General features: G+C 32.6%; 2 protein-coding genes across 5 annotated transcripts; both read left to right on the forward strand.

Annotated features, from left to right (window-relative positions):
- The first annotated feature begins 1,028 nt into the window (after positions 1–1,028).
- On the forward strand, positions 1,029–1,769 carry LOC107921273 (dihydroneopterin aldolase 2). Its single transcript, XM_016851146.2, has 2 exons — positions 1,029–1,282; positions 1,366–1,769. The coding sequence occupies exons 1-2, from the start codon at positions 1,080–1,082 to the stop codon at positions 1,568–1,570; spliced, it is 408 nt and encodes a 135-aa protein (XP_016706635.1). The 5' UTR covers positions 1,029–1,079; the 3' UTR covers positions 1,571–1,769.
- A 992-nt stretch (positions 1,770–2,761) lies between these two features.
- On the forward strand, positions 2,762–7,028 carry LOC107921163 (uncharacterized). Of its 4 annotated transcripts, none has more exons than XM_016851035.2 (11): positions 2,762–3,102; positions 3,261–3,460; positions 3,544–3,671; positions 3,751–3,859; positions 4,002–4,041; positions 4,225–4,314; positions 4,435–4,534; positions 4,640–4,779; positions 5,180–5,282; positions 5,677–6,290; positions 6,436–7,028. In XM_016851035.2, exons 2-11 carry the CDS (start codon positions 3,322–3,324, stop codon positions 6,659–6,661), a joined length of 1,689 nt encoding a protein of 562 aa, XP_016706524.2. In that variant the 5' UTR covers positions 2,762–3,102; positions 3,261–3,321; the 3' UTR covers positions 6,662–7,028. The 4 variants fall into 4 exon arrangements, with proteins under 4 accessions (XP_016706524.2, XP_016706525.2, XP_016706527.2 ...); XM_016851036.2 differs by having other exon boundaries at positions 3,266–3,460; XM_016851037.2 differs by lacking the exon at positions 2,762–3,102 and having other exon boundaries at positions 3,318–3,460; positions 3,544–3,660.
- The last annotated feature ends 3,882 nt before the right edge of the window (positions 7,029–10,910 follow it).

The raw sequence follows: 10,910 nt of genomic DNA on the forward strand, positions 1-10,910 counted from the left end.
TAGTGAGATGATTGATCAAAATACTCACAGATAGTTTTTAATGTCAAGTTCAAGCAATCAACAACTCAAGGAGTCCAAAAAATATGAGGAAATTTTTATTCAATTAACGCACCTGCACTTTTGAAATCGGATAGATTTGCACGACATTTTGTGGTGTGATTTCTTCGATGCCCTGGATGAACAAGCTTGCTATATATTCCGCCATCTTTATTTTTGTCACTTGAATCAACAGCCATGATAAACATAGCACCACCCAAAGAAGCCGCCATTATGTTAATTAGAGGCCTTTGTTGAAGATCAGACCACCCATTAGAACATATAGAAGTTCTCTTCCTCCATGTCTCTCGTATAGGTTCAAGAAGCCTATCAACATATGCCCTCTCTTGAGTTCAAAACGTCATCCGAAGTCGATCAAATGTAAGAGGTACATAGTCGGCTAAATTAGGATTTGCTAACTTTTGAGCCCAACTTCGAAATCAATGATATTTTACAAAATTAAAAGGTATGGGACTGGTGTAAAATGCTTGACCAAAATCCTTATCTGCTACATTGAAAACCAACTCCAAAGCTCCTTCCCTTTTCTTAGGCGGAACTAGGTTAGACCGTTGGGGAAGTGACATGTAATATGTTTTCTATTTTGATGTTACGATTATATTTGCTTTCTTCCGTTCAGCAGTTTCATGTTCTCTTCTAAGCTCTCGAAGTATTTCATTATTAACACCATTTTTTAACCCTGTTCATAGCTGTTGGCAATTGGCCCATTGTTATTTTGTCAAATAAATGGGCTGAATCTGCATTTTAAAAAAAACACCTTCCTCATTGACAAGAAAAACCCTAGGAACTAAAAGTAAAGCCACGAGAAGATCTTCTTATCTGTTACTGCCGATTACCGTTGGGGGCTTTCCCCATCAGTTTTTGTTTTCTTTTCCTCCAGCAACTACTTTATCAGAGCTTGTAGACGATCGCCGACGCCGCTGCCACCGCCGTGTATCCTCTTCCTTTCGATTTCGCCGGATCTGATCCGTGTCCAGTGTCGGATCGTGTCGAACTGTCGAGTCCCGGTACCGGAGGTGACGAGGATGGAAGGTATTGGAAATGGAATACCAACCGGGGACAAACTCATATTGAGGGGCTTGAAATTTCATGGTTTCCATGGAGTAAAGGCTGAAGAGAAAAAACTGGGTCAGAAGTTCTTGGTGGATGTAGATGCTTGGATGGATCTTCGGAAAGCCGGTAAATCTGACAACTTATCGGACACCCTTAGTTACACCGATATTTACCGGTGAGTAACCGAAAAGACATTGAATTGAATCTTTTAGCTTATGTATTGGTTTTAATTAGAAATTTGGCGACTTTATGTAATAGCATAGTGAAGGAAGTCGTGGAAGGGCCATCTCATGATCTTTTGGAATCAGTGGCTCAAATGATTGCATCAAAAACCTTCACAAATCACTCTCAAATATCTGCAGTTCGAGTAAAGGTTGGGAAGCCTCATGTTGCTGTTCATGGCTGTCTCGACTACCTTGGAGTTGAGATTATGAGATATAGAACCATCGATGCGCCTAACTGACCTGAAAATATCATCCTTTGAGAAGTCCGTCACGTGGATGTGGTAACAGATCATCTTTCATCCATGCTTGGTACCTCAGGTTTTTCATTCACTTAAATTAATGTGTTTGTGTTTTTTCTTCTTCATGTTTGTTTATAGTGTAATGGAATGTGTCCCAGTTGTGACTGTATTGAAGTTCGATGCCTATGGTCGTATTTAATATCGTATTACTTTCTTTCTTTCTTTTTTTAATTTATGAAATACTCCTTTTAGATAAAAGAAAAGACTGTACAAGAGTTATTTTTGTAGATATTACGGTGATTTTTATATGAATATAACAACGTTAAAATATCATTTTTTTTAAATTTCTTTTTAATTAACTCTATCTATAATGGAAATATGAAATTGGTATCAACAATATGATATCTCCATGATCTATTTAAGACTTCAATTTTATTGCTACTAGAATATGCCCTCACTTCGCTTCGGGTAAATGAAGTAAAATTTAGAATAATTTGTAATAAATGTAATTTTGTAATTTAATTAGTTAAAATTAAATTATTATAACAAATTATATGGAACACAAAACAATTTAAAACATGAAAAAAGTACGGGGAATCATGAAAAGTTAATACATGTCCATGACACAAATATCAAGCGTATGTAAAATGAACTATTAGAATACATTAAAGTTCTATATGTCCATAGCGACAATAATGCCTAGTAACTTGTAACTTTGTAAGGTGAAATATCCTTCCGAATATATGCAAACACTCCTTGCCACCATGCGAGGCGGGACACATAAGCACGTATGATGATATTTAGGTGTAAATCCTATTAAAAATACACGTTTAGGATATGTGTCAAATCTAAAAAGGGTATGTATCGTTCGGATTATATGTATAGCACCTAACTATCTCCCTAACATGTCACATTAAAGGAATCATGCCTTGTAAATAAAAAAGAATCGTTTCCAAATGAATGTCAACCTTGTTTATTTAATTAAAATTCAATATATATTTGAAAGATATATACATAATAATTTTAATTCATAAATATATTTTATATTTATCATTTGAATTCATTTACTTAATAAAAATAAATTTTATTTCTATATTAAATTTCAAACTCAATTCATTGTCTAAATTTGAATTAAGAATTTTCAAATTAGGCCTAAGAAATCTGAAGACGGAAGCATGAAGTATGTCTTTATTGGTGGGACCCTTCTTCGCAGTTGTCCTAAGAACCCACCCAACATGCACGTATTGTGCGGTTCAAGAAGAAGAGATAACAAAGAGATGTAATTTCGATTTTATTGCTGAGTGTGGTTCATTTATTTTGCTTTTGGGGGATCTCAAATCAAGTGGCTTTTTTCATTTTTATCAAGATCAAGAGAGAGAGCCATTGGAGGTTGAGGAAGTGAAGTTTACTTTTCATTGAGATCTGCAGCATTTTCGTTTTGGGTTGCTGGGTTTTTACTTTTCTGATTCTGGCTTCTTCCCAGAATTCTGATTGGAGAACAAAGTTTTGGTTTCATTCTCATTCAGCTTCATGTAAGTTGAGCTTCTTTGATTTCAGGCTTATTTGTTTTTGGCTCAAATTCTGCACATTGTCCCTTACAGCTGCATATGCATATGCATTTGCATTTTCATTTGTTTAACATCGTAAAAATCGTGAAGTTCTTAATTTTGAATTGGTTTTTATTCGCAAGGTTAGTTGCTCCTCGAAGTGCTTAAGAGGGAGCTGAATACTGTTTATTTACAGATGTAAATATGGAAAAGGAAAAGGCAATCTCTCGATACAGAGAGAGGCTGGACAAGACATTGTCTTGTGCTGAACTGACTGATCCCGAGATGCTTAAAACCCTAGTCAAGAATCAGATTTTACGATATGCACAGGATGAGAAAGAAGGTTAATAGCATTTAAACTGCCATTGATATGGGTCCTTTAGTCCCTCTATGCTCATTTTCTTTTAATTTTTCTTTTGCCGACAGATTTTAGTGAAGATTTACTGGGCAAAAGGGCTCGGGAAGTATCGAATCTTCTAGGCATGTTAAGGAGTACTTGTATTGATGATCATCACGTTTCAAAATCCAGTGAAACATCACATGGTGAATGGAAAGTATGGTCTATTAGATGGACACTCTGTGGTTCTCTTGTATAAATTGCTCTGCAAATGCCTTATCAACTTGTTTTGACAGTTGAAGCACGATAATGAAGAGTTCCGTGTTATGTACCGTGAAGGACCTCATGGCACTCCGTTTCATACATTACTTGTTGAAGGCTATGTCGATGGGCCTTTGGATGTCTGTAAGTTCAGCTCATACTTAATTACTTTAACAACTTAATCCAAAATTATGAGAACAAAGATTATGCAATTAATTTAAGACTTTTCAATACCGGTCATAATTGTATAAAACAACTTTTAAACCAGCTGTTCGCTTCGTTGTAGGTTTATGTATCTCTTGGGAGTCAGCTCTCTACAAGAAATGGTAAGAATTGTTTTCATTTTTCCACTTAATTCGAGTGCAGAATCGACATTTTCTTTCTTTATATCCTTGGTTTAACTAATATGATGTATCATGTTTCCAAATTCTGTACACTTTTATCGATTTTACTTTCGGATCCGATCCTAAACCATGACGCACGTGTGGTATTCTTTTACTTTTTCCCAGGTGGCCTCAGTCTAGTTTTCCACCTTTCAAAATAAATAGTTCTACTTGTTTACAAAAGGTCCGAATTGGCGAACAGATATCTCTAGTGAGGTTTGTTGAGCCTAAAACCCAAAATTTTTATTTAAATTTGTTTCCCTTTTTTTTTTCTTAATACTGTGTTGAGGCCTGAAATTGTAAAATGCCTGCTTGTTTTTGTATTTTCGGGAGAAGGATGAAGGTTGCATGGCCACTGTCAGCTAGGGAGGCTCTAGTACACTTTTTCTTCTTCGAGTACTTTCAAGAAGATCTGATTGTCATTCTCGTCAACACTGTAGTGACTTCAAATACTTGGATATACTTTCATCAACTTTGCAATTGGCTTTCTTCCCGTACATTGGGAAATATAGCTAAAATACGTCTATGTTTTTGCTTGTAGATCTCAGATGTGAGCAGCATTGATAAAGCAACTCATGGATTTACTAATAACGGAATTCCTGAAGCAAAGGATGTTGTAAGGATTGACATGGTTGGAGGCTTCGCTTTGCAGAAGGTGAACGATGAAAGAAGCTATTTTAGGTGAGTTGTTGTAATACTTTTAAGTTGTCATACGAAGATAGGAAAGTAGATTATTCTGTATCATTTCGAGAAAGGGCTTAGGTCTCTGTTAGTACAAGCACCGCAGGAGTTTTGATTGCAAAGATAGTGGACTTGAAACCTGAACAGCTCATGTGCTTGAGGAGTTTACTTTTTGAACATCCCGACACATTTGTTGTTGGCATTAGCTAAATCCTGGTCTTCTGATGGTTCATTTTGGTTTCGAGATATGATTAGGAGAGAGCCTGAAATTGGGATGACAAGATTTGTCTGGTTCAGTGTTTATATGATTCGAAAAGTCCTGTCATAAGGATTTTTTTATATTCCTCTCGTATACTTCAGTTTTTTTCCTCTAAATGTTGAAGTTTTGTTAATTTTGGAGGACAATTGCAAACATGGATATGAAGCTGGATTTTGTCCCTCCATCCCTTATAAACTTCATCTCAAGGCAGCTTGTTGGAAATGGCTTCAGACTCTATCAAAAGGTCATACATTCTCCTAATACGACATCTTAATTTCCCCCGAACACCCAGTTTAATTTTTTTTTCTCTTCTTAAATTCTAAAATAACTTATGTTACTTGGACTCGAAAGTGAGTGTCAAATACGGGTATGCTTTACTTTTTCAAAGTTTTTCCATATATTTCAAGAATTATATCCCGATACCCATGTTCAAATACCTGTTTGATACTCTTGCCGGACATGGGTACTTTAGGGAAAATGAAGACTCTGAGCAATGAAATCCTGAGTATAGATGGATACAACTGATTATTCATCGTAAAAGGTTTCATTGCTGAGGGCATTCGGAACTTTTTTCACAATGCAGATTATTACTAGGAACGAATAAATCTCTCAGATTTTTGGGTTTGCAATGCTTATAGACTGTGGCTTCTGTGTCGAACCACGACAAAGATTACAGCAAGGCCTTGGGAGACCCTTTATTTGCGCTAATACGTGAAGCACTTTACGCCAGTAACAAATCGGGTGAAGTTCTTGAAGTACACGGGCCTAAAAGTGAAGCCCTCCTTTTGCGGAACAAGAGTTTAATTGAACGCACACAAGATGACACGCATGATATCGGAAAGAAGCTTTGTGCTAATGACCATGCCGTTGAAATTCCACCCTGGAAAGAACAAGACACAGTGATAAAATCTTTTGGTGAAATTGAGGAAGAAGAAACTGAAGGGAGTACACAACCAGAGGAGGGCGATAACATTACATTTGATGCAAATGGCGTAAATGATAAAAGAAAATTTTCTATTCGTCCTGAGGTGCAAGATGCTCTAAGAACACTAGATAAGGTAATTTCATTAGTACAGCAACATGGATTTAACTCCCGAACCAGTTTCTCTGATGAAGAAACTGCAAATTTGGAAGAGGGTGCTGTTTATTTAAAAGCTGAGGACAATGTTAAAGCCACCTCCGAACAGTTTGCGGAAAATCTGGAGATGACTTTGGATAAGTCCCAGAATAGCAGTGACATTAACGATACAAGGTAACCCTGTTAATATATTTTGACATATTTTCATATCCTTTTGCCATTACCATTGGTCTCCAGTTTTCTTGTCAACTAAATCACAATTGCAAATGATCGGCATTGTCTTTGGGTTTACCGGTTTCGATCTGTGGATGTAATGCAGGGATGAAGATTCAAATTCTTTTGCTAGGGAAGCTAACCATAACAAAGAAGTACCGGTTTCACCATTGCCAAATGTATCGAAACCCAACAACCAGGTTGCTTTGAGTTTCTACAGGAATGGAACTGTCGAGGTAAATGGGTTCCATGAAAATGGTCTAAGTGAAGTTAAAAAGTTGAGTAACCGGAGAAAGCATAGGTTAGGTTGCTTCGGCTTCAATTCCGGATAATGTATGGTCCGATGCCTCAACCGAGATGGCTAATACTAGATAACTTCATCAGCAAGGCACCTCTTTTTGAACCCCAGAGAAAAGGGAAGACTTGAGAGTGGATTTTCTAACATCGTATATTGAATCATCCCCATGAATGATGTAATTTAATATAATGTATACCATAAGTTTTTTATTTTCTTCTCTTATCAATAATGTAATATAATGTACAATGTGCTTAAAGCTCTGCCTTTTATTGATTACAGTGGGAATACAACATACATTGCATACTTCTTAAAAATATATTGTTTAGGATGAATAATTTTGAAAATGTTGTAAATCCATTGATGTTTATAACTCCATTAAATTTATCCTCCTAAATTCATTATCTTATAATCCTTAAATTATTTATAGGGTACGTCAGTGTTGGTCTTTAATGCTTTGTAACTTATGGTACTTAAAAGTCCTATAAATAAAGGGCATGTATAACTTTATTGTATTTATTGTATCCCAAGTGAAAGCTGAATCATCCTTTTATTTTTTTTTATTCTTTTATTTTGTTCATTCTATAATTCTCTTAGTTTATAATACATTATCAGCATGAACTTGCTCAAAAGAAAAAAAGATCTTATGTATTGAAGATTAGACTTATATTTTTCATTTGAAGCTTCATACACAAGATGCAACAATTTGCAAGGCTTTTTTTTTCATATTAGATTTTTATTTTTCTTAATTCTTGATTAACTATGATGATTTTATTTAATTTGTTCTATTTATATATTTTAAGGATTGTGCCAAATTTTATGGACTGCTTGCAGTTGCTATTGAAACTTTTGCAGAAGATAAGAAGCTAAGGTAAATTTACTTATCATATCACGTGCCTATATGTTATCTAGATTTTTGTTCATAAAAAAATGTTTTTTAATATATATTATTTGATAATTGCTTGATGATTATGTATGAATGATGATAAATTAATTTTAATTTTATAAATTGATAAATTTGTAAATCACAATCCATAATATTATCGATTACCTTTATTAATCTAAGGCCTAAGGTTTATCATAATATGTGACCTGCATCGATTCTTAGTCATCGTTTTTATGTGTTTATTTGATGGTTTCAATTTGAATACACATATATATATTCTTAATTCTAGACATTATATATTTTTAGACTTTAATATTTTTAAAAATTCTCTTAATCAACAATGAATAAATTATTACATATATTAATAAAATCAAAATTATTTTATATCAAGTATGATTGTTTTAAGTCCATTTAAGGACAAACTTTGAGGAATGTCTTAATTGATTTTTGGGCTAATTCTATTGTAGAATTTCAAGTTTAATTACAACCAAATCTTTAATTCTTGAATGGTCTTAGTTGACAATATTTACTTTTGCAAAGTTGTTCTGTGTATTTTATGCAATTTATGTTATTCATTTAGCAACTGATTAGTGAGATGGCATGAGCAATTGCAAGTGAAAAAGTTTTAGTAAACATGAGATGTATGGTTTTGAAGTAAATTTCATGTATGTTTGCGATGATTTGTGAAATTTTTGTTAACACTAGCATTATAGTAGGTTTGATATTTTAGATGTCAGTTTTATCCATGCATTTGGTTTACAATAAACTTTATGTATGTCTTGGCTATTTCTTTCTAATTAATTGATGATGTAAAACTCTTGTGAAAATGATTTTAAAAGTATTTTGAATTTATCTCATGTTATCTTATGGTTAAATAACAAAATATTTATCCCACTAGTTTTGCTCCATTCCTTGAAGTGAATGTAGCAATACATAACAATTACGACAATGGAATCTATTGTATTGATATGGATGATTCACAATGTTGATTAATGTTCATTCTTAGAATAGAATTATCAATGACATATACTAATTAATCATTACTTGAAGCGGATGATTATGATCTTATTGGTAAGAAATATGATATATGCTTACATTATTGTCTAAATTATTTTTTGCATATCCCTTGAAGTGAATATTTGTAATAAATATAATAAATTTTGTAATCACTTTTGATTATTAAAGTCAATTTGGACATTTGAAGATTTTGACATATTTCTTAAAGCAAATATTGCATATAATCATTTGCAAATTATATTTCTTTTATTGAGTTGCTGACATTATGGACTTCACATTGGTTTAGACATTTCCAAAAGTAAATGTCATAGTACTATTTATATAATGATACAAAGTAAAAGGAATGACAATAAAATTATCAATTGTCACAATTTATATTGACATTATTAGTACAATTGAAAAGCATGTTAAAGTAAACCAAAAGTTTACCGATAGAAATACATTTACTACTTGTTGTGACTAGCTATACCATCCTGAATCATATATGATGTGAAAATTAAATGAGAATTCAAATGGACATTCATTAAAAAACTAGAAGATTCTTTAATTTAAAAGAATTCTCATGTGTTGTTTGTTCTCAATGAAAATTTATTATTAAAAACTCACTAGCTAAAGTTTAGATTTAATGTCTTGCATTTCTGAAATGAATGCGGACTCATTCATCCCTATGTGGATTGTTTTGATATTATATGATTTTGGTAGATGCATCTACAAAATAATCACATATGTGTTATCAACTCGTAACTTGTCGTTTGCGAGATTGCTTGTTTAAATGATTAGTTTTTGATTATGCAATTAAAACAATTCATCTTGCTAATGTTGATGAGTTTATATCTCAGACTTTTATTGATTGTTGTATATGAGTTTGAAAAACTTTTATAAATCCTGTTACTATATGCATAATGGTTTAAAGAAATTATTGATTTAACGTCTCTGGTTAATATTTAAACCACTAGTTATGAGAATAAAACTTCCTATTTCAACATGAAATTATGTTGATATATGTGCCATAACACTTATATGCATCAAGCCAATAAGTTATAAATATTCCCCGTTACAATTGACTTTTGGTCATGAGTTAAATATTTCTCATCCTAAAATTTTTGTATGTGTGTATATGTTCTAATTGCTCCACCAAAATTCACAAAAATGAGTCTTTATAGGAGGTTCAGAATGTACATTGATATGAGTCTCCTTATATTATTAAATATTATTTAGCTATTAATTGGAGATTTAGTTATGACATGAGTTGTCGATTATTATGAGATCGATTTCCCAATATTATGGGGAGAGAATAAAAAGTTGGTTGAATAAAATACTTGGAATGAATTGTCATCATCTAAAATTCTCGTACAAAGCAATGTGAAACAAAAGTTTAACAAATAATTTATTTTACAAATAAACTGCCAAATACATTTACTAACCTAATTAGAATAACCAAATGTTATATATTGGCTAATGTTTTAATTTGAATTGAAGTCTCAATAGGGCAATTTATTAAAGTAAATGAAAGTAATGCATGTCTAAATCATAATATTTATTTGTTCCAAAGATGAAAATTCTCATAAAAAGAGAAGAGAAAACATTTAAGATGGTCATATAGTGGAGACGAGGGTTCCTGAAGAGACCTATGACACAACTAATTATAAAACTTAAGAAGAGATCCAAGTACCTAAAAGTGAAAATGAAAATAATGAAAATAAAGAGATCTTAATAAGTTATGTCAATAGAGAAAATATGGAACCAAAATAAAAAATTAGTAGTTGACAACATTTTTTCTTATAATGTTGCTATTGAAATAACAAAAGAAATGAAGATCTTAAGCCCAAATCTATTGAGAAACGTAGAAATAGAAAAGATTGGTCAGATTGGAAAGACACAATTCAAGTAGAATTAAATTCACTTGTTAAACATGAGGTTTTTGGACTTATAGACCAAACACCTACAGATGTAAAGCTGGTAAGATATAGATGGGCATTTGTGCAGAAACAAAATTAGAAAAATGAACTCGTAATATATAAAGCATGACTTATAGCACAATGATTTTCGCAAAGGCCTGACATTGATTGCGAAAAGACATATTTTTCTATAGTGGATGCAATCACGTTTAGATATCTTATTAGTCTGGCAGTACGTGAAAATTTTTGCATGCGTCTAATGGATGTTATTACAGCCTATTTGGTACACTTGATAGTGAAATTTATATGAAAATCCCTAAAGGATTTAAAATCCCAGAAGGATATAGAGTTTCTCGAGAAAGTTGCTCGATTAGATTAAAAAAATTTGGACGTATGTGGTACAATTGTCTTAGTGAATATTTGTTAAAAAATATTATAAAAATGATCCAATTTGTTAATGTGTCTTTATAAAAAGGTCTGTATCA

This window comes from Gossypium hirsutum, chromosome D01 (genome assembly GCF_007990345.1).
Source record: "Gossypium hirsutum isolate 1008001.06 chromosome D01, Gossypium_hirsutum_v2.1, whole genome shotgun sequence".
Lineage (NCBI taxonomy): Eukaryota > Viridiplantae > Streptophyta > Magnoliopsida > Malvales > Malvaceae > Gossypium > Gossypium hirsutum.

What these genes read in the sequence shown, in the direction of transcription:
- LOC107921273 (XM_016851146.2), top strand. Translation starts at nt 1,080, where the DNA reads ATGGAAGGTATTGGAAATGGAATACCAACCGGGGACAAACTCATATTG. An exon ending in AGTTACACCGATATTTACCG is followed by an intron (nt 1,283 to 1,365) that starts GTGAGTAACCGA and finishes TTTATGTAATAG; the next exon opens with CATAGTGAAGGAAGTCGTGG.
- LOC107921163 (XM_016851035.2), top strand. Translation starts at nt 3,322, where the DNA reads ATGGAAAAGGAAAAGGCAATCTCTCGATACAGAGAGAGGCTGGACAAG. An exon ending in TGCACAGGATGAGAAAGAAG is followed by an intron (nt 3,461 to 3,543) that starts GTTAATAGCATT and finishes TTTTGCCGACAG; the next exon opens with ATTTTAGTGAAGATTTACTG. An exon ending in AGTGACATTAACGATACAAG is followed by an intron (nt 6,291 to 6,435) that starts GTAACCCTGTTA and finishes GATGTAATGCAG; the next exon opens with GGATGAAGATTCAAATTCTT.